A 23,907-nucleotide genomic window follows, 5' to 3' on the forward strand; every position below is an offset into this window, starting at 1 on the left:
GCAAAATACTAAATCTTATATACTTTGTAGATAAGATTTTGTAGATGTGACAAAATCTCCACATATTTTTGTGGTATCATTCAGATTTACTTAAAATGGAGTCTTTGAAAGCCAGGATCTTAAAACACTAGTTTTTCAGGAATACTCCACTTCAATTGGAACCCAAGACTATTAAAGTTTGGCTATCAAAGCCAGAGACAGGCTAGAAGCATTGTATAGATTTTCTTGGAGAAACCTTTTTTTATCAGATGTGTGAGTGGGCATATTTGACTCAGTTGCCTCAAACAGTATTTTTTGATAGGCAGGATGAAAACTTTGATATTTTTGCTTGCTTTGATACCATGTTATAATTGATTGGCTTATTGGTATTCCAAAAGCTCAAGCTATTAAGAAAGCGACAAATTTTTATATTTGTTTTCTTTATATAGTATTTCTTTTCCAAAAGTGTATGGAAGAATGGAAATGGGAAACTTCGACTCAAACTGACAAAAGTGTATAATTTTATTGAAACTGTTCAGTTTTTAAAACAGGAAAAGGATAAAGAGGTATAGTAAAGGTATTGGAGCTGAGGCACCACATCCATAATAATCAAAATACGCGATGCCTTTTTTATTCTTTAGAAAATAAAACCATTCTTTTGATTTTTGCCCAAGAGAATTACTGTTGATTCTAATACCTGATACTTTTACTCCTGACAGAAGGAAACATATCTGAGTTGAGAACTTCTAATCAGTAACAAGCGCATAAGAAGCAAGTATGATATTTTGTTTTTTGTTCTTGATTTTAGGGTTTATACTCCAATGACATAGATGTTTCATTAAAATCATCATGGGCATGGATGCTACAGTTCAAAACTACAGTATTCCGTTCTGCATTCCAGGTAACTTTAGCTTCTCAGTAAGGTTGATTTAATTTTTTTTTGCTATATAAGCTGACAAAAACGTTACTCCTTCAGTCAGGAATTGATGGAGTTAGATTACTGGCGGTTAAGTTTGTTGAGACATTGGTTCTACTTTATACACCTGATCCCTATATTTCTTCAGATCCACCTCAAGAACCGGACTTTGGTAATTCTTTTTTTTTTCAGACACAGAAATGGATCATATATTGGCTTCCAGCCTTCTTACATAAACCAGATGCTCATTTCTACTTCATTTATGTTATTACAGATGTAGGATTCAATATTTCATGGTTGAGGGTTGGCCATGCTCTGCTTAATGTTGGAGAGCTGGCTGTTGAAGCCAGTCAGAGCTTGGGATTATTGCTTGATCAGCTGCGGTTTCCACAAGTGAAAACACTTAGTAATTCAATGGTCATTGTACTAATCAAAAGGTTGTTTCATCTTACCTAACTTATGTTTGGTAATTTATGCCTACAGAGTTTTGACCAGAAAATGCTATCTTTAGTTTGTATCATGCCTTTTAGTAACTATTGAGTTGAGACACTATTATGTGTAGAATAGAAGATTAAACAATATTAGATTGGATGTGTATACTTCAACCTGTGCAGTATTCACTTGTCGTATCTTTATTCCTCGTGTGCATGTGTAACAGATTGGATATCATACATACTATAGTCCAAGGTTTTCCTAGTATCACCATGATTTATGATTTTACATTTATGTGAGTTGGATGTCATCATTCTTAGTGAACAAGTTGGGAAATGTATATTTTGCTAGGCAATTAACCAAGAAATATAAGTCATTTTTACATTTTTCTTACAGCTCCTATTAGTCTTCACTCTATGAAACCTTCATGCTGAGTGGTGTTGAATTACATTAGATGCTTCTGCTTCAGTACTATCTTTAAGTGTCTTATCGTATGATGGCCAAAAGCAGGTTGATATTACAATTTATCAGTTTTAGCAAGGTTCAAAATACGGATTTGGGAGCTGGTAAATCACTGTTAGGACATTCTATGGTAGTTTTAACTTGTGTTTGTGTCATTCAACGTTTGAGATGGACAAGGAGAAAGGGGAAGCAACATCAATGGAGCTTAAGAAATTTACCTATTTCCTTCATCATTGTTTTCATTGTTGACTTTGGTCTTAGTTTTCACATTTCATTTTCCTGCCTGCCCTTCTTAGCCAACAATTGAAACCACTAAAGCTTCTTCTTTCCCCTGCTAGTATATTTTTCCTTCGATCATCTTCCACTGTACCTCTAGTGGCACTATGTTTTGCTGCTTATATCTGTGCCAACATTCACAAGGAATGATTTACCTTGTTCATGTCAGGTAAGATTTAAAGAAATCTAAGACACAGGGCTTTAGTGATCATGTGGGCAAAATTGCTCTACAAACCAACCGAAAACTAGTTTAGGTTCTATATACTTCATCTCTGACATGCATTATTGATTAGCACCAAAAAAATAATTAAAAAATTGGTGTATCATCTCAAAGATATTGAGATAGATGTATTATCAAGGAAACAATCTAGTTAGGGTCTCAATCATGATATAATAGTCTTTCTTGGGGTACTCTTGAGCTACTAAAGAATCCTTATGGCTGCCTCCTAATGGTCATGGCACGAAACTTAAAAAATTAGCCAATCACACCCACAACATATGAAATGCTAGGTCTAGTGATGGTGACATACTTCAATTTACCAACTATCTTTTACACTTCCTTAATCTGCTATCTTGGCATTAATCTGACATTATCTTCATGGGGGTGTCAAAGCATATCATACAAATGTTTCCATTGAGAGATATTAATATCTCCTTAATAGGCATGCTTGATGCTAAAAATACATTAGACGACCCAATCCTTGGTCTAGAAGTGTCGATGAAGATATATTTTCAATCTTGTGATTCTTGTAGTTTGATTATATTAACTTATGTTAATGATAATGTCATCTAAATATACAAAGAAAAGTGAGGTATAATTTGAACATTAAATGATCAGATACACTCCTAATCATACTGAATAGAGAAGGGCAGGACTGGATTTATTAAATAATGCTCTTGAAGTATACTTTAGGTTGTTTTGTTTGAATTTGCACACAAGATGACACTGCCTTTGAGCAATACACCTAGGTGACATCACTGTATTTTTGGTATCTAACTAGAAAAATGACACTAAGGTGAGGTAGAATTGATATAAAGCAATTTCAATTATAGGACAAAAAGTGTACACTTTTGATAGGGTCCTAGATTAGGGATGGTTATAGTAGAACAATCGAGCTTTGAGAACTGGTTGCAATGTGTTTAGTTCTTACTCTGTTTTAGGCATGGTTTGAAATCTCTTACCATGCTAGTTGCACAATAAATTACCAACACTTGATACTGTTCGACACACATAATGTCTCATGTGTCGCTGCGTGATTCATTTCAATGAGTATTGCGTCATGCCATAAAGTTTGACTTAAATCTATAGTTATCTTACCTTTTTCTTTATCTTCTTTCTCTTTCCACCTCCAATTTTCCATTGACACCGTATATCAAAATATTGACACGATACCAAAACAATATCTAACACTTTGCCTTGGTTGTATGTTTGTAGTAGTTGAGTCTCTAGCAGGGTTTGAAATTTCGAGCCATATCGCGCGATACCGGCGAAATTTTTCGTTCCGTCGACGGACCAACACCGGCACAACGGTTCCGGCCGGCTTCGGCGACGCCTCCGGAGGTGTCGCTCGGGCCCGGTGACGCCACCGGAGGCGTCGCGTGGGCCCGATGACGCCTCCGCGCGCAGGCCGCATGCGACCGGGGGCGCATCGCGATTTTGGAGTTTTTTTAACTTGGGGTTTAATTGAGATTTTAATAATCAATTCCTAACTATAGTTGGGGATAATTTAAATAGGCTTTATTAAAATTTATAAAATTATCTTATTATTTTTTAAAAATATTTTATTTTTTATTTTTAAATATTTAGATTAAAATTTTTTATTTTAGTTAATATATTTATGTTTTAAAAATACCGAAACTATACTGACACGGTATGATACGGTATCGAAACTGTATTATTCCGGTTCGGGACCAAAACCTTTGTACGGCTCGATATTTTAAACCTTGGTCTCTAGTACTAGCATCTCTACATCGAAGGATGGTGAAATATATAATGAAGTACAAATGAGAATTACCTTTGTTACATACTCAAACATGGTAGTTGAGGTGGACAAGAAGGTCATGGACTCAAAAAGGTCACATCTAGTTGATGTAACACTGGAGAATAATAATGATCTCCCTCTATTGATGAGAGTAATCAAGGAATGTATACTTGATAGGTATTAGGACAACTTGTCTTTACTTGGAGATAATATAAACAAGTACAACCAAACATGCAATGTAGAAGAAAGAATTTAGCTGCGCAAGGGAATATAATAGAAAAGTGGATTTGATTGTGAATAACAAAAGTAACATTGGTGAGAACTACATCATTTCAAAACATGATAGGAAATGCAAGATAGTAATGCACAAGATGTCTCAACCAAGTGCCTATTCTTTCTTATAACAACACCATTTTTGCTTGAAGTATAAGTGCAAATTGATTGATAAAGGAAAACTGACTAGAAAGGAAGGAGCAAAAGATATGAAAAGTACTCTAGCATTATAATTTTCGTTACCCTGATTGAATCATTAACTGTGTTCTTATCTCAGGATAAAAGGCACAAAAAACTGAAAGGATATTTGAAGACTCTTTCTCTAAGAAAAGTCATATCATTCTAGAGTAGTTATTGATGGAGGCAGCAAAATATCTAAAACCTAGTTTTTAATAGACACGACTACAGACCCAAATATTAGAATGAACCAAAGAAGATGGTGTAGAAGCATGCAAGTTGACACAACCTTGGAATGATTTGGAATGATGAATATGTTTCCTTAATTAACAAGACTCACACTCAAGATTCTGAAAACTAGATAAACTAGGAACTTTCTTCCTTAAACTTTGTTGTTTTGCTTATATTAGGTGCTTGTGTATTTAAAGAGATGGCCACAAATAAATATAAAGCTAAGACACGGTGACTTGGTAAAATCCAGGAGATTCATGCTTTCTTCCAATCTTCTTTTCATTCCTTGAATTTTTAATGGAAACAAAATTTTTAACGAATGTTATTAAACATTTCAATGACTTTGTGAGTCTGTTTTGTTGGTACTTGAACATTTCATTTTATCTGTTTGTATCATTGATGCTGACAGAGTGGATATTTGGCATTCCTATTTATCACATGCAAAAATTAGAAACACTTGTGCCAGACACTTGGATACATACTCGTGTTGCAAGGAGCATCTTAGGCATCCCTCTCAGAGACCTATGCATATAATATCATATTACAACTATGAGTTAACCACTATGCTTCTATAATCCCAGTTCGGTCCTTGGCACATATAATCCCAACACCCCACACTGCCAGAATAATTACTCACAGTCAGATGGTCATCAAATTGCTTGGGTCTATGCTTTCCATAGTGTATGTAAATTGTGTTCTAGTTATCATAGCTTATTGGCACTCAGTAATCCTTTTCGAGCCATTGTCCATGATGTCTACATGGCTTAACAAGAGTATTGGTGCACCTAGCTCTTGTTCTTGCTCATACCAACCATATAAAATTTGTTGAATTTTAATGCCAAAAGCATATGAAAGTTTGGAGTTCTTACTTGATCGTCATTGTTGTTCACCTATGTACATTGTCTGCTCAATTCAGGTACTTCATCTGCTGGCAACACATAAGAATTTCATAGATAAAGTTATTCTAAGATATCTAAATGCCGCTTTATCTCCATTTTACTCTGTTACAAGTGATCATTATTGGTATGGGTAATACTGTTTACTTTGGCATAGGTCACACCTTCGAATTATGCAAGCTATTTTTTGCGTGTTAGTAGACATTGACATCATTTATAATGCTAGTCCTATGCCTGTCTTGTCTTGATATTTGTTGGGCTGGCACAAAGTGGGTATTGTTCCACTTGCATCGAGAACAAAAATGGTTGAAAATGACATTGTTCTATTGCTGTAATGGGCGCTCTTAGCATACCATGGTGGGTGCCCAATATGTACTGACCATACAAGCACTAAAATCACTGTTCACTGAGACTGCATGGCATTCAGTGGCTTGTTTTTGTGAGGTCGTTAGTTGGAATTAGTACAATCCTACCTTACTTCCTCTATATAGTTGTAAATTACTAAATTTTGAATCCTGCTACTAGATCAATGTGATCTGAAGTGAATACTGTGTATTGTACCCTTTTAATAGAATCACTTATCTGTTTCTCTGGTGTGATGAAGCTATTAAAACAATATGTTTGAAGAATCTTCCACTTGTGATGCTGGGATTACCTATGTTTGTATATGCAAGTTAGATGTTTTGATTCATTTATTATGGATGCTCCTTATGCACAAGAATCAGATTCTAACAAATCATTAGAATTTGGCATGTAGCTGCTAATTTGTCAATACAATTTGGGATTTAGTTATAAATTTGTCATTCTAGTTTCATGTAATCTTTGAGACTCATGCTCTTTTCGTATGTTCTACATGATAGATACCTTGATGATTTCTAGTACAACTGAAATGTGTCTCTCAGCAGTTTGCATATTAGGGGTTTCATTTATTTTCATATTTTACAATGTTTTTCTCTTCTACTGTTTCCTTGGCTGGTTTGATGTTTTCTGCCAGTCTCTCAGCTATAGCAGTGAAAAGGCCTTCCTTTTATGGACGCATTTTACCAATTTTACTTGGTTTGGATCCGGCAATTTCAGTTGTTAGTGCCCGAGTCCCAGGATCACACCATGCCCTAAAAATTGCCTTCGTTGCCTGCTTGAAATGCACACACTCAAGCGCCGAACCGGTAATCCTTCCTGATGTAGTTGCCATTCTTACTGTTATCTAAAGTGTATGCTGTTGCAATTTATTAAGAATATATCTACCACCTAACTAGTTTTTTCAAGTGTCAGCTTTACATGTAGAAAAATCTTCTTAGTTTTTATAGCCAGTGCTGTTGTTTACTAATTTTCCCAAGTGCTATATTGAGAGGTGATTTACATATTTAGAGTATTCTGAACATGTCGCTTGTTTCTGCAGTGGCGAGCCCGCTTGACTGAAGCCTTAAAAGCCATTGATACTGGTGAGCCGATCGACCAGGCAACTAAAAAGAAATATACGGAGATTTCTATTAACACTCAAAACTCATTACCAGGAAAGGTAATAACTAATAAGCATACCATACTATGTGATATTTCTCTGTTGGTTTGTTTTAGCATGTGCTGTACCAATTGCAGGGTGATAATTCATCAATGCACGCATGTGATGAGCCAAGTAGTGATCTTGCAAATAAGAGGCTTATTGCTGAAGTGAGCAATGATTTGCTGCATGATGATGTTACATCTAGTAAACGAATTAGGCTGTCATCTGATATGGAACAAGATCTTCCTGAAGAATCATCTAAATTTTCTGCTGATCAAGTTGAGGACAAGCTTCCTCTTGTTGATTCTGTACCTTATAAGGATAAGAGCCCAGGACCTGTACAACAACTTGTTGCTATGTTTGGTGCATTGGTTTCTCAAGGCGAAAAAGCCGCTGGTTCTCTCGATATCCTTACTGCAAGCATCTCCTCTGACTTGCTAGCAGAAGTAGTTATTTCTAACATGCAGCATCTCCCTCCAATATGTCCTAATATTGACAAAGAAGGCAGTTCCTCCTCCAAAATTGTCTATTCCTCTGTGTTGCCAACTGTGCAATTGCCTTCACTTGTTTCAGATATTCGTTCATTATCAAGTTTGAACCCTCTGCTAGCATCACTAGTAGTGCCACCTTCACAATCTTGCGATGTTGATGTAAGCTTTCTTATGTTTCCTTCTTGGAGTATGACACTCATCCTGGATTTCTGATTTATGTTTTCTGTATATTGCATTTTCAGTTACAGAAAAATGATCAGGATGATGATGAAGTGACAGACAGAGCGCAAACAACCTTAGCTGATGGTAGTGCAACAAGAGTTGCCAGTTTTCCTGCTTCTGTTTTACCACTTCCACATGGTGCTGAACATGGCCATTCAGCTGTTTCATCAATAGTAAACTCGGAAATGGATGAGAGAAAAATACCTGGTGTTGATTCAACCAATTCTTCTGACGAAATCCAAGAATCACATGATGCTTCTCATTCTTCCATCCCTGAATTGATTGAAACCAGTCAAGATCTTATCACAGGTTTAGGCAACACACTGCCTTCAAATGTTTTATCAGCTGAATCCCTTGTCTCTGATGTTACAGGAACCCAAAGTACTGGAGTGATTAATCCTGATACATGTCAGGCAACTTCTACATCTATTGCCACCCCATTCCAGTATGTTCTACCAAAAATGATAATTATGGATGCCAACCTAACTGAAGAATCTAAGGATCAACTACAAAAGGAGGCGTTTATCCGTGTACTTGATGTTTATAAGCAAGCAGCAGGTTCTGGTGATTCAATTACTCGCCTTTCGTTGCTTGCTCACTTGGGAATGGAGGTATACCCTTTCAGTTGCTTAAAAGCTAAGTGATTTTATAACATTTATGATAAAAAACTTTCAATTTAAACTCGCATGTTTCCACCTGAACCATAACTGCATGCTTGACGAGTGTAGTTGTAGGTGAGTTATTATACTCATCAACTTATTTGTGCAGATATGGATGAAGTGAAATTCAAGTGTTCCTTGCTTTCCAGATCTTCTTTTCTTTTTTTGTATTATGTTTGCAACTTAACTTGTTAATTATTTTGGACAATGATAGGTGGAAACAGAGCATTTACTGGCTTAATCTTATGTGATGAATTTTGAATTGTTTATATTGATTCATGACCACAAACATACTTTCATACAAAGTCAAATTTTGTTTCACTTTAGAGTTAGAGTTTTATTTCCTTCCCATTCATGTTTGTCAGCATTATGGGCTTCATGGTACATGTTCACAGTCATCTTTGTTCTTTAGGTACAAACATCCCTTCACAAATTTAATACAACTAATTGATTGATTCTTTATTCAGTTTCCTTTGGAGCTAGATCCTTGGGGGCTTTTACAGAAACACATTGTATCAGACTATCTGGAGCATGAGGTAGAGCTTTTGTATTTCCTGACTTAAGTCTTTGCTTTAAAAATTTTCTGAATTCTCCTTAAAGCTACATCATCACAGCAAGTTGAATCATTTTATGTTCTATTCTATTGAGGTAGTTAATAATTTTGATGTTTGAATATACTTTTTGTTGACTAAAATATGTCTGTGTCACTGAACCTCTAGTTTCTACTTCAAAATCGACAGTTTGCAGTGCTTTATATTTCTCATGAACTAACATTTTAATCTTGTAGACTCTTGGCCTTTGTGTTCAGTGCCAGTGTCAGGTAGGTGGCTATATTTTTGTTTTTGGCCTCTAACTACGAGGTGCCCCCACACTGTATAGGTTGTGAGAGAATTTTCCATTTGGGGTGGGAGCAATAAGGTGAAACTCCTAACAGGCTGTTAAATAGATTCAAACCCTGATCTTTGGTATCTAGCTCATTTACCACTAGACCAAACAATTGTTGCAATATAGATAGCTATACTTGATACACGATTGATTTTGTTAGTTTTATTTGGTGATTTGCTAAGGGCCTTGCTATTGATTCTTTTCTGATCAAGGATTCCATTATATGATGCCTGGACAAATTCCAATGAGGGGTTCTTTGATGTGATTTTTCATAACTAAAGGAGTTGATGGGCTTGGGTGTTGAAAGAAAATTGAAAAATAAAAAACCTTCATAAAGGCGAGAATGAACCTTCAGTTTACTTTTTTATTTCATAATGCGTTTCAGGTTCCTATGTGTAAGTTATCCAAATTAACGAGATTGTTCCAGCGTAATGTTTTTGATTTGGTTTGGTTGTTTAAATAAACACTGAATGCACATTATATAGTTCATGCTTGTATAAACATAAACAATGTACACCTAGTCATTTTGAGGCCCTCATATAGGCCTCTTGAGTTTTAATGTGGCATGTGTTAACAAAATATACTTGTGTTAGTCTAACTTCTGAAGTACTGTTTCTTTCTGTTAAAGGAGATTATACTTCTAGCTATCTACTTATTCTCTCAAATTCTTTCCTATTTACAATGATAGCATACCATGTTAGCATCATATTGTGAAGTATTAATTATTTTCTTTCTGATATTAACATATATATAAAATAGGTTCTTTTGCACTGCATTTTGTTGATTAAGGTTAGACTGGTAGTTTCAACTTAACTTAGTGTTAGAGCAATAGGATCTTGGTCTAGTGCATTGTTTTTTCGTCAATTCTCTTTGGGGAGCTCATGGGAGATCAAACAAGCACAATCTCCTCTCATCTGTAGCAATTTGTAACTAATGAAGACAGTTCATATAGAGGCTGCAAGACCACTTTGTATATGTGAAGACTCTTGCAACCTTCCAAATAGCATGTTTTCATTGTTGATTTCTCCTCGTTGACTTATCAACCTTTATTTTGTTCGTTACTACCTTGCAACATTGATAGCATTGCCATTGCTCACACATAAGTTGGCTTAACCTTCACTTTCATTGGCTAATCTTGTACATAAAAAAAATTTGTTGGCTCAGTGACAACTAGCTTATCGTGGTGCATGCAAGGATTGAAATCTCGAGTCAAGTCGAAGTTGCAATTGTCGATTAATTCAAGGTGTCGTCGATCCCGAGTATTGGTGTTGGAGGTGTGCCAAAGGAGAAGGGGGCATAGGGGGATTGGAAGAAGAGAAAACACGAGTGTCAGAGGAAGAGGAAGAAGAGTTGGATACAAGGAAGCTTACCTAAAGTGGAGAGACGTCATGTGAGTTGATGTTGTAGGTGGAAACTAAGATTTGATGTCTCGTGATTTACTCTTTTCAGAAGATGGAGGTGCTAGGGTGTCGAAAGAAGATAAGGGTTTCAACATGGAGGATGGTTCAACACAAGCATCTTGTGCTGAAAGATGGAATGAGATCTTGAGCAAGATTGTTGGAGGAAGATAAAGGAGCTAGGTGTTAGAGGAAGGCACGAGTTTCAACGCAGAGGGTTCAATGCTTGCTTCTCGTGATAGAAGAAGTTGGAGAAGCAAGATTACGAGCAAGATTGATAGAGGAGCTAGGGTGTCGAAAGAAGATGTTGAGCGAGATCGCAATGTGGAGGAGGAGCTCAATGCAACTATTTTTTCAAAGAAGTTGTATTGAGTGCTAACAATTGTAGCAAAATATTAAAATCAGCCTATTAAGCTCAAGAGAGTAGCTAATAATGACCACTCAACTCAATGAAACATCAGACATTAATCTATAGGATCAATTCAGAAACTAATCAGCCTATTTAGCTCAAGAGAGTAGCTGATAATCACCACTCAACCCAGGAATGGACAATGTGTAGGGCAACAGTCGCTCCAAATGCTCGGACATAGCCTAACCTTTTCTGCAAAGGTGGAATCCGCCACCTTAGCGGCCCCATACGATCGGCCCCACGACCATTTGTGAGGAGGTAAATCGAGAAACTGCAGTTGGTCACGACGCAAGAGGGTATTGCCTGGCTTCGTAAAGATTCGAACTCTTGCCCTCTTCTGCAACTCAGCTGCGTCGTAATCAACTCAGCTATGCCCCGGAACCAACTCAGCTATGCCCCGGGGGTTCGGACATAGCCTAACCTTAAGCCTTGATACTATGCTGTCACATCCTGCAAAAGCTAGGTTCGCCTTGAGGTAGGTTTCACTCACCGTGCATGGTTTACAATAATGTCAGAGCAAAGTGTAACACAAAATCTAACTAAAATGCATACCTTAGAAGAAACATGTCTAATAGTGTGATTGTTAGAATCAAAACTTCACACTTGGTAGTCAAAGGACTTCAACAATTGCATACAAATTGCTATGTCAGGAAACAAAACATGTGCATAAATTTTACAACATTAGAGTTTCAATTTGTGTATTTATTTTAATATAGTCAATTCTTATCTTTATGTCACTTATCACTGTTGATTATTGCAAGTCATTCCATTTAATTATTACCATTTATTATTATGTATTTCACTTAATTATCACTATATTTTTATCACAAATAAATGCACTTGTAATTATCACCAACAAGTCCACTAAGAAGTGGATCGTTAGAGCTAGGTTCTCAAACTATAAATATTGTCATCTAAAGCCTATGAAAAAACGATATAACATTCTCACACAAAATAAATACTGACTGCAAGTACCCACACTACCACATCTCTGTGGGCAGTAGGCTCGTTGTTTTTATGTTTTAATATTTATTTTCAGCATTTATAATAGTTGTTCCATTTGAAGTCTTTATGTCACTTTGTGCTACGTCATTCTTGATTAATGCTTAGTTTGAGGGAGTAACCTAAGTCTCCTTTTAATAAATGTTGAACTAATTCAGCCATATATTAGAAGATAGTCTCTAAATAGGTGTTTATAGCATAAGAGAAGAATACAAGTATCAACATATAACATAGAGGTAAAACTGTTTAAAGACACGTATCAAATATGGAGTAGCCAGAGTGTGGATATTTTCTTTTGAAAATAACCTTTCCCTTGTTAATCTCCACAAGATCACCCACATGTATAGAGTAAAAAAAAGACCATTTAATTAACCCCAATAATCTAATTCTTTTAGAACCCATTTGTCTAGTTAAGTTTTGTTTAAATCTCTTTTCAAAATCAATTATGGTAGCATATATGATTTTTTTATACATTTAATTCATGCACAAAGAATCATATAAATGAGTCCAAGAATAGAATTACCCATCTAAGTATGTGTCTAGAGAAGAACTCAAAAGGCAATCAACATGTTATTCTCTTCTCGGATTTGGCTCTACAATTAAGCAAAACTCCGCTTAGAAGACCATCAAAAGTAACACAATATACTAAGAATAGCAAAAACATGCTCAAGACCAGAAATACATTACTAAACAACTTAATTATCCTACCAACATAAACAGTAAACAATTGGTGAACATCTATTCTAAGTATCCACTAGCACTCCAAGGATAATAGCTTTAATTCAACCTATCATTGCCAGAACAGTCTATTTAGCAATAATCAAGAAATTTAATGAGATTAGAAGAGAAGGAACACTTACTCTTTGCCTCTAAATCAGTGTAGCTCAATCAAGAAATTCCAGCCACCACGAACACTACATAACTCCAATCTGAGGAGATCAGATCAATAACTTTTAAAGATGTATTAAGCTAAGATTCTTAAAGGACAAAAGATGCAAGAATTAAACCGATCAACAATAGATAAGATCAATCCAAAAGGCAACTATCACGGAAGGGAAGATGGGAATTGAACCAGTACGGCAGTACCCACTAGATTGCTTTATAGAAAAGTTGCAAATTGATAGCAGCTGATCGGTGGTCTCAGCTGAATCTTGTGGAGGATGATCTGCATCCACGACACAAAGAAGAGTTGTCACTAACAGAGTAATAGAGTGCGAGGTAGAGAGTGATTGATAGAGGGAGGACTGTTGGTGGTTTTTTGCACTGCCTAAAGGGTAAAATGACCATCATCGCTCATCGGAGAGGAAAGGGAGAGAGGTTTTGAAGTGTGAGGAATGCCCACTCTCCACCAGGGCTCTGATTGTATGACTTGATGTTGCTATCAGGGCAATTTCGTGAAAAAGAAGAGGTGTGAAGAAACAGGAAAAGAGGAATCATGTGGTAAAGAGGATTATTCAAATAATTGTAAGCAACCCAAATCTCTACGTGATCTAGCATAACTTGAGTAAAGTAGTTGATTCCCAGTATAATTTTGTTTCAGCCCTAAAGCTGTCAAAATTAATCCAAATCGGCCTAATTTGATCCAACTTACTTCTAACCACAAGGGTCACTTGATGAACTTGTTAAAGCCAAATTTGGATTCTAATGGATACTTAATTAGCATCAACGACAGTTTGGTTCAGCTCCAATGAAAATCAAACAATCTCAAATTTGAGTCAAACCTAAAACTTATAATTAACCTCTAATCACCATTAATCTACCTCAAATAAATTGAATACAAAGTTGGAAATTAACCATTACACTTTAATTAGCCCTAATTGTTGTTAATTCCAACAATTCACCTTTCTTAAAATTTTAGGATTATAACATGACCAGCTTGGTCAGACCACCCGGTCTGTCTGAACAATCTGACAAGTCCAACCACACTCAATTCACCCTCTATAACTGACCTGTCCGCTTCAGCATGTCTGACCGCAATATGGATCCAAGTTATGAAACTTCAACAATGTTACCATATGAGAAACAAATATCATTTACAAGTTTAGAAATTTTGGTCTTGATTGTTGAGAGAGGGCAAAATTGGAGGTACAGATGTTGGTCTTATTGATTTTGATTATTCATGTTTTACATTTGTGATAAATTCTGGAAGGTCTGGTAATATTTCCTGATTGTTAGGAAGCTTCAGTGACCTGATTGAATAGTTAAACTGGAATGTTCTATATTAAATATTTTCAATCTAAAAAATTTTATTATAATTTTTCTGCTGCTCAAATTTTTTTTGCTATATTATTTTAAATTAATTTGTTTTTTTTAAATGATATTAATTTGTTAAGTTCTTCTATGTCCCATTTGTTTATTATATTTTATCACTTTTTTTGACTCCTGAATTCATCATTATCAGGGGCACGAGTTGACTTTGCATATCCTATACAGGTTACATCGGGAGACAGAACAGGATCAAGACTTTCTTTCATCTAGAACTGCTGTATCAATTTATGAAACATTTCTATTGACTGTGGTGCGTTTTGCTCCATTGTTTAGTGGATATCTTACCTGATTTCCGCTTATAATCATCATTATTCTCTGTAGGCAGAATCTATTCGTGACAACTTTCCAGCCACAGATAAATCACTCAGCAGATTGCTTGTTGAAGTACCTTACTTGTCAGAGGGTGTCCTGAAGCTATTGGAGGGCTTGTGTTCTCCTGACCGAATTGAGAAACATGAAAAGGAATTCCAAAGTGGGGATCGGGTTACTCAAGGCCTGAGTGCTGTATGGAATCTTATTTTGCTTAGACCTTCTAGTCGAGCCAGATGCCTCCTTGTTGCTTTGCAAGTACTGACTCATCATCTTTTCACTAGTGAAATTTCATTTACTTTCTCTGAGATTCTCTTTCATTGTTTGAGCTCTTTTCCTGACAGTGTTTTCTGTTATTTAATGTTTGACAACTTGTGATGTAAGTTATGATGGAGTAGTTTCAGTTTCCAGGTATAAGAAAATGAATTCATCTAATGCAAACGAGTAATATTCACCTTTGGATTTGCTTGGATATCTCTATTAAGAGCTGAACCCCACTCTATGATTTTTTTACTTTGTTATGGATACATATCTATTCATATTATACCCTTGTCCTTAGTGACTCGAAGCCTTAATATTGGATTACTGAAATAATTATGACGTTAAAGTAGTCACCAAATGCTTTTGTTTTTCACTATGAAATTTTATGCCATTTCTTGATATTTGAGCTCTTACGTTGTCTCTCTTAACATATTTGTTCATCTGGTTACCTTTGCTGGAAAATTTGAGAGCTTGAAATTATACCTCTGGTTCATTGCTTTTCAAACAAATTTCTAGGCTAGAAATTCTCGTAGGGAGAAAATTTTTGCCATATGATGTAACAACATTGATCATAATCTTGGTTCTTAGGTGCTACTTGATATGTTTTGTGTGAAACTAATTTAATTGCTTGAACATGGAGCTTGCTGGCTTACAAAAAGATTTAATGGTAGAGGTGTCATTAGTTTGGTATCCTCAATATATATGAGTAGTTTCCATTTTTTTAATGCTACTTTAGGATAACTTGTCATTTCTTTTCAGAAATTTTTATTGGTGAAAACATAGAAGCTTTTTGTTGTTTGAAAATTTTAATTTTGAAAAGTGAAAATTTAAGTAAATTTGTAACTTTTTGTCCATGCAACTTCTTACATGATTTAATTAAAATAGTCGAACTAGGAAAATCATAGATTCTTGTTCTTTTTTCTATATTAAAATACCTTTATTTTTATGTCAACTGTTAATCTAGTTGTTTTTTAAGCTATTGCAATTTAACTATATTCTTAGTGCAGCACAACTTATGATCTCTATATGTATATGCTGTCATAAAGTAGTAATTTTTCTTGCTACACCTAGTTGTGGTTTCAGTTGACATTAGAGAGGGTTTTTAAGGTCTAATTTTGTATCCCTCTCCTTTGTATTGCCATGCTTTGATAAAATCATGGTTCCTTCCTACCACTGTTCGATTTTTTCTGCTCCTAGGGTTGTATAATCTCTTTCTCTAATAACTCTCTTCCTTCTGCTATCTTTTAATTGTTTTTCCCATGACTAGATAGGGGTGATCCATTTCATGGCATCTAGTACAATCAATCAGAAAATCTTACCTTCTTTGGAACCCCTAACAAACTCAATGATTTCCACTATCGTCTACAGGTGCAAGTGCTCACTTTATTGTTGGATTTGAAGGGTGGCGCCATCATCTAGATTCTCTACCTTTGAATGAGAATGATGTGTTATCTATTACAACTTAGCAAGGCTTAGATTATATGGTTCTCACTTGGCTTTTCCTTCGTTTGGAAACCTAACATAAACACAGTGATTCCCACTTTCTCCTATGGATGCAAATGCTCACTTTATTGTTGGATTTGAAGGGTGGCTTTGTCATCTAGATTTTCTACCTTTGAATGAGAACGATGTGTCATCTATTACGACATGCAATGCTTAAGTTTTATGGTTTTTCACTTGACTATTTTCACCTAAGGACCTTAAATCACCTTGAATATACTATTGCGTGTGAAAATACAAAAAATAAATTGTCAAGGATTGTGGAGTCCAAGATATAATGTTGTGAGATGAATGAGGAGCAAATGCCAAAGCTAAGGTCCAATATTACTCAATGACTATGATAAGAAGTTTGAGAGATTGATAAAGTTATAACATTTACTTAACCAAAAAAGAGACATGATGCCAAAAAGAGATGATAATTAACTATCTTCTGGGATTAGAAATGACAGTGGGACTCTTAAAAACTTTTGATGCAGCAGTAACATAAACCTTGTGCTTGAACACAGCTAAGATCAGCTAGGCTGATTTATTAGCCTAATTTTAGGGAAGTAAAAAAATAATAAAATTGAGATTTGTGAATGAGTTTATCACTTTATTTTGTTGGACTCATAGTTTAAAATTTCGCACTGTGCTAGGCGAAACGGACGAAATTTTTCGTTCTGCCTGCCAACCGACATTGGCATCGCTGGCCACTATGGCCTCCTCGACCTCGCGGGAGGTCGTCGCGGCCTTCCGAGGGGTCGTGAGTACGTGCCTAAACTTAAACTTAGTGTTTAATAATTTTAATCAACTCCTAGCTATAAATAGGGATAATCTAAACATGCTTAATTAATAAAATTATCTCATTAATTTAATATATATTATTTTTTTTAATTTTAAAAATATATAATAATTAATTATTTATTTATCATATAGGAGTGCCCATATCCTATATATATATATATATATAATTATTATTTTTAATTTTTTAATATTTAGGTTAAATTTTTTATTTTTAATTAATATATTTTATATTTAAAAAATACCGAAACCATATCGACACGGTACGATACGGTACCAAAACTTCCTGTCATAAATTGAAATTCTGATACGGCTCGAGATTTTAAACCATGGTTGGACTGATTTTTAAAATTTTTTTTTTAGTTGTGTGATTCTCCTGAGTCAAGAAGAATCCATCTATTAATGAGTTGAAGTAAATTTTTCTTCAAGGAATCAAAGCGTTTTGTCATCACCGTCTTCACTTTAGGTTCTCCCTCAAATGACGAAGAAAACACTACAAATTGTCATGAGATGGAAACATAATCTTTGAATCAATTATGCCCTTGATGGCTGTAAATGACAATGCTGAAGATGAGAGTTTTGACATTTTGACTGAGTGAATATTACCTAACACAAACACTTGAATAGGTAGCAGATTCTCAATATTGATAATTGCACCAACTTTAATTCAATTATTTGAAAAGTCGAGAAAATGAACATTAAAATAAAACTTAATGTGCCAGGAATTTTCTTGGAGATATATTTGGTGAAGTTGTAGGGGTTATGCAAACATAGACAATTGGCCCTCTTGTGGATAAGATACTATATTTTCATGTTGGTCTGTTCTTTCATATATGTTAGTTTAGAAATTTTTTACTTTATCATTATTGTTTATTATCCTTATTCTAGCTTCTCCATAGAGTGCAGTGCATCCTGCAGAAGAAGTGCGGATGAAAGCGACACGCTTGGTAATTTTGGGTTTTAATTGCAAAATTTGTACTTTGCAAAACTACTTTCATCTAACATTGGTTTCTTGATATTTCAGGTTGCAAATAAACTATTTTCTATGCCAAGCATTTCTCTGAAAATTGAAGACTTTGCCCGTGAAAAACTTCATTCAGTTATTGAGGATGTTCCTGTTATGGTGCACATGGAGGCTGAAGAATTATCTTCTGAGCTGCAAGAGGTTTAATTTAGAAAAGTTTTTGTTTTCTCAAGATTTGGTTCGCTTAATAAGTAGTATACCAGTGCATTTGATTTGGTAAAAGTAGGATGAGGATTGTTTGTGGAATTACTTAGGCTCTTCGGTTCATACCTCAAAGAAGTTGAGAATTATATTGTTGTTAGTTGTGGTTCTAAGATGTTCTTTATATTGCTATATTTTGCTTGAGTTTATATCAGTGTCCCTTTGATTTGATAAAAGTAGAATGAGGACTGTTTGTGGAATTACTTAGGCTCTTTGGTTCTGGTTCATATCACAAAGGTTGAGAATTATATTGCTTTTAGATATGGTATCAAGGTATTCTTCATATAGTTACTGTATGCTTGAGTATTGGTTAATATGTGGTGTACTGCAATTATATTATTTTTTGAATAAGTCTCCCAACTTTTCATCAGATCTCAGTTTCGAAACACAGGTTAACACTTGCCCCTTCGCAGAATTGCATGTCCTCACCTACTAAAAGTGTTTAGGGTGTGGCACTGGCACAGGCTTGCCTAGTCATACGTCTTAATAGTTAGTTATGTTGTCTTTGCTACCTGATTTATAACCCTTGCCAATATAGATGTTTTCTTATAGTTGCTATAATGTTGCATTTGTTTTTTCTTCATTTAACTACTTGTTCTGCATTTGATCGTGTAATATTTAAATTACAGAATCCTTTTATTATTCCTTGTGTTTTTCAAGTTGGACATCCTTGAATGATTATCTTTGATACACCAAATTTGTCATGAGATAATGTCAGCTCTTCAATTCCTTAAAATTGATTTTTTCAGTATTACTTTATTTGATATCTTGTGTGGTTGTTTTCTAAACAAAATAATATTTTCTTGTAACTATCTTAATATAAACTGTCATATCTTTTCTTTTGTTAATTTCATATAGGATGCTGGCATCAGAAATCAATCTAATGAGGGGCCTAAATCTGACAATGGAGTAATGTCTAGTACCCAACTAGATCAAAGTGTAATGTCCTCTCTGACAATGGAGGCACAACGCTGCATGTCACTTTATTTTGCACTTTGTACTAAGGTTTGATACATATTTTCTTTTCCTTGTATTACTTGTTCTTAGCTTCTTTTCTTATATATTCAATTATCATATATTTCTAACTGTTCTTTTACAGAAGCATTCTCTTCTTCGTGAAATTTTTGTAATATACAAAAGCATATCAAAGGCCGCAAAAGAGGTGGGCTGCAGTTATATTTTCCTTGTTCATTGCCTTGTACTTGTATGCTTTCTTCTTCACCAAGTTCTAATGCTTTTAGCAAATGGTTTATGTTGTGTCATACAGGCAGTTCGGCTTCAGATTCCCATCTTGGTTCGTACTATTGGGTCTTCTTCGGAGCTACTCAGAATAATCTCAGATCCACCAGTTGGAAGCGAAAATCTTCTTATGCAGGTTTTAACATTAAGATATATTCTGCCTACAGTCCCTTAACCTCCTTTGCATGAGAGATAGGCAGAACCATCATGTTCGTTGCTCTAAATTGAATCTGTGACCCAATGCCATATTTGGTTACTTTATGAAGCATTAATTCTTCATATATGTTGACATTTCCATGCCATGTGCATAGATTCTATATGGAATCAGTCTAGTGATGTATTCAGTTTTCTTTGTTTATATTATTTTTTTCTTAGACACGTGGATTGGTTTCAATCATTAGGACAGCTCCTTTGGTTTTAACTGATTTCAAAAACCAATCCTTTTTTTACATTTTTTTCTTCAGTTATTGTGGTTCCTGGAGTTAAGAAATTTTGGATAAAACTTGAATATGATTTATATTGTATGACAGTTCATCAGGTTTTGCAAGTATATGGTTTAAGAAAGGCAAGATGGTTGCAATACATGCTAGTTTACTGGCTGAATGTTTAATTGAGTGCATTATCATTGGTGTTGGTACAGGTCTTACATACATTAACAGATGGGATAGTCCCCTCACAAGAAGTGGTATCTTCTGTTAAGAAGTTATATCACTCAAGAACTAAGGTATAGTATAACATGTAATGTATTAAAAACTCCTTTTGCTTTACTAACAATTATTTATGTTGGTTTCAGGATGTAGAGATACTGATTCCAGTATTGCCATTTCTATTGAAAGATGAGGTTCTATATCCAACTCCTTTTTGTCAACAATAGCACCTGCAATAACTCACAATAGCATGCTATATAGTATTGAGTAGTAGTATGGTTATGCTAATCACACAAATGGCAAGTTAACTGTTCTTGGATGGAATCTTATATGCATGCCATATCTTGGTTTTGGACTACTGATGCATTAAGCAAGTCAATCTCATCCCTCCCCTATTATGCTTTGCTGCTACTTGTTAATAATTGTTTAGTCATGGCTAATTTTCAGTACAAAAATATTTATTTTGTTAATTTTACTTCCAACAGGTTTTTAAAACTATATCCCAATGCTTTTAATAATTGGCTTGCATTTTTTTTATTAATTTACTGGAGGTCTTTTGTTGTTTTTTTTCACCAACTTTTCCCCATCTTGTCAGTCCCCCCCCCCCCCCCCCCCTCGCCTGAGAAATTTGCACTTACTATGATGTTAATGATTATTTACTCGTGGCTAATTTTCAGCACAAACTTACGTATTTTGTTAATTTTACTCCCTACAGGTTTTTAAGCTAAATCCTGAAACTTTTAATAATTGACTCACCTTTTGATTTCTTAATCAATTTAGTAGAGGTCTCATATTGCTTTTTTTTTTGTTTATCTTCTAGATCCTTCCAACTTTTCCCCAGCTTGTCAATCTTCCCCGTGAGAAATTTGAAGATGCCCTCAGTCGTGTGCTTAAGGTAGATTTTCTTATGGTATTACTTTATCTACCCATCTTCACAAGGCATCATATTATTGTATCACCATAATTTATGATTTTATTCAGTCCCCAGCACACTATATCTTCTTTTCTTAGTAATGTATAGTTATTTTACATTTTGGTCATTTGATGGTTGATCATCAATTAGTAAAAATAAAGTACTTGTGTAACCGATGCCAGGTCCACATCATAGTAGCTTTCAACATAGTTGATTCCCATCTAGATTGACCATTGAAGATCAGAATTGATGTTAACTGAGAAGTTTGCTATCAATTTAACATCAACTGATCTAGGCATAAAATTGTTGTTTTATTTTATTTTCTTTCCCTTAAATCATTCAATATGCATAGATACCCATGGGAAAGGGGAAAAGAAAAAGGAACAGGGAAAAAGAATGAAAGGGAAGGGAAGTGATGATGATGAGAAAATGCTAAAGGTTAGTAGTAAAAGGAGAAAGGAACAAAAAACTGTTAATGTTTTCTACATTCTCTAGGTTTAGAATGGTGTATTACATGACCAAGATATTTTTATTATAACAAGCTTTATATGGTTCTGGTTATCATTTATTTTAGAGAACTTCTAATATCAAACTTAGTAGATTGTGTTAAATACAAGGTGTCATATATGGTGTCAACTTGCATGACTTGCCCACCTCCGCTTTTGTTAAATTGTGATGATAGCCTGAAGCACATGTATCTATGTAACCGTCCACAATTTATTCACATAATATACATTTTATAATTTTCTATTGGGAATTTTGTTTACAAAGAGACATTGTTTACACCCTTAGCATTTTTATTTAGTTTCATGTTTGAATAAGTGGATTAATGGTTTGAGAAACAAAAGAGAGGTTTCTTCTAGGGCTGTAAATGAGCCAGCTTTGTGTTGTTCAAACTTGTTTGATAAGGTAACCGAGCCAAGCCAAGCCTAAAATGAACTAAGTCGTTGAAAAATTATTCAAGTTTGGCTTGTTTCTTCTTTATGAGCTTGAGCTTGGTTCAAGCTTGGCTCAAGCCAATTTGAGTTTGTTTGATTGGTTGAAACTTTTATATTTTTAAGCATATTTAGGTGGTTAGTGAGTTTTATATTACAAGCTTGTTTGTTTATTTTGAGAGCTTTTTTATTTATTTGCAAGTTTGATAAGGGATTTGATGATGAATATGATTTGCAAACTTTGTTTATATAATGAATCGACATTGTTCATGAACATTATTCACTTAGGTCACAATCTTTGTTCATAAACATTAATGAGCTGAACAAAGATTGTTCATTTAATTTAATGAGTTGGTCAAACTTGTTCATTTTTGATCTTGTGTATATTAAATAAACATAAATAAACTTTTATCAAACTGAATATCAAGTTTGCTCTCTAATGTTTTGTTCATTTACAACCCTAGTTTCATCCAAATAAATTTATGTTCCGGTTCTAAAAAGGTTTAACAAACTTCCTTAAAAAAATAACAAAATTTGAAACTACTTATAAAATTTAAAATAACTTTAAATTCCAAAGCAATTTACCTTCTAACCCTAATTGCATAATTCTTCCTAACTAAAGAGAACTTGTTGACTCCATATGACTTGTGTGCATCTTTCTTCAGTTGTTTTCAAGCATAACTAGTAATATAGATTTCGTCAATATTTTTTTCTTGGACGTCCTTTCTAAGGAGAGTTGGTGGATCTTTAACTTTGTTTAGTTTCTCAAGAAATCAATTTAATTATCATCCTTTTCTTTGAACACCATTTCCAATTAGTAAGAAATAGTTGTTTCTTCTTTCTTTCATCTTGTTGTCGATAAATTTGGTTTGGATTTTGTTTTTTCTTTTCAGTCTCCCATTCTGATAAGTAAATGCTGTGATTGATCTAGAGCTGGAAACACTCATTGTGAGAAAATGTTGTGATTGATCTAGAGATGGAAAAACTCATTGTGGCTTTTTGTAAAGTCAACATAAAAGGCATAGACTTGAATGTCTTTTAGTAGTATAGCTTATTCTCCAATTTGAAAATTGAGCTAATGTTTAAATAGAGTAGTTAGCTAAATAAGCAGGCATTATGATCAATTTTTTCTCCAAAGAAAAATAGTGAAGCTTAAATGCCTTTTGGGGGACTCATTATGAGATTTCTGAGGCTAGTGAATGCATAGATATACCCTATATTATTGTCAGAGTCTAGTAATCATTACTAACTCAACCCTTCTAATGTCGACATGTCTCTTTCTTCCAGATAGGACTCTCGATTTGCTTGCTATAACTATGCAAATGAACTAAATCAATGTTTTGAGCAACTTTAAATGAGAAGTTACTATAAATGGACACATGCCATAGAATACTGTTATAAACAAATCTTGGCGAGGTCTAAAATGAGCGTATCATTCATTGTATGACGCATTTTGAAGTTTAGCTATCTATTAAGAGGCTCTTTTGGATTAAGTACCTGAGTTTGCTTGAAGGTCCTTAGGTCTCAAGGAATGGATCACTTGGTGTTTTAAAAATTTTGGTTTGTCTTGTGTTGTGGTTTCTTAATAATCTTGTTTCTTCAGTGAAATATTGAGGTTTGATTAAGAGTCTTGGGTTTTA

The 23,907-nt window shown here is 34.6% G+C and overlaps 1 protein-coding gene across 2 annotated transcripts in view; it reads left to right on the plus strand.

The window, feature by feature from the left end:
- LOC141848631 (uncharacterized) overlaps positions 1 to 23,907 on the plus strand; it is a 37,916-nt gene that overhangs the window by 2,863 nt on the left and 11,146 nt on the right. Inside the window, exons 3-21 of one of the 2 annotated variants that reach the window (XM_074736678.1) lie at positions 788 to 880; positions 956 to 1,067; positions 1,170 to 1,332; positions 6,619 to 6,790; positions 7,024 to 7,143; positions 7,221 to 7,775; positions 7,859 to 8,147; positions 8,211 to 8,449; positions 8,965 to 9,033; positions 14,592 to 14,708; positions 14,780 to 15,025; positions 18,208 to 18,255; positions 18,333 to 18,473; positions 19,392 to 19,538; positions 19,633 to 19,695; positions 19,801 to 19,908; positions 20,413 to 20,496; positions 20,566 to 20,613; positions 21,240 to 21,314. In XM_074736678.1, coding sequence (XP_074592779.1) covers positions 788 to 880; positions 956 to 1,067; positions 1,170 to 1,332; positions 6,619 to 6,790; positions 7,024 to 7,143; positions 7,221 to 7,775; positions 7,859 to 8,147; positions 8,211 to 8,449; positions 8,965 to 9,033; positions 14,592 to 14,708; positions 14,780 to 15,025; positions 18,208 to 18,255; positions 18,333 to 18,473; positions 19,392 to 19,538; positions 19,633 to 19,695; positions 19,801 to 19,908; positions 20,413 to 20,496; positions 20,566 to 20,613; positions 21,240 to 21,314 — 2,889 coding nt within the window. Of the gene's footprint in view, positions 1 to 787; positions 881 to 955; positions 1,068 to 1,169; positions 1,333 to 6,618; positions 6,791 to 7,023; positions 7,144 to 7,220; positions 7,776 to 7,858; positions 8,450 to 8,964; positions 9,034 to 14,591; positions 14,709 to 14,779; positions 15,026 to 18,207; positions 18,256 to 18,332; positions 18,474 to 19,391; positions 19,539 to 19,632; positions 19,696 to 19,800; positions 19,909 to 20,412; positions 20,497 to 20,565; positions 20,614 to 21,239; positions 21,315 to 23,907 lie in introns of both variants that reach the window. The other variant, XM_074736677.1, reaches the window with a different exon arrangement.

Source organism: Curcuma longa, chromosome 17 (genome assembly GCF_044706935.1).
Source record: "Curcuma longa cultivar G26 ecotype Majalengka, Jawa Barat chromosome 17, ITB_CL_G26_1.1, whole genome shotgun sequence".
Classification (NCBI taxonomy): Eukaryota; Viridiplantae; Streptophyta; class Magnoliopsida; order Zingiberales; family Zingiberaceae; genus Curcuma; species Curcuma longa.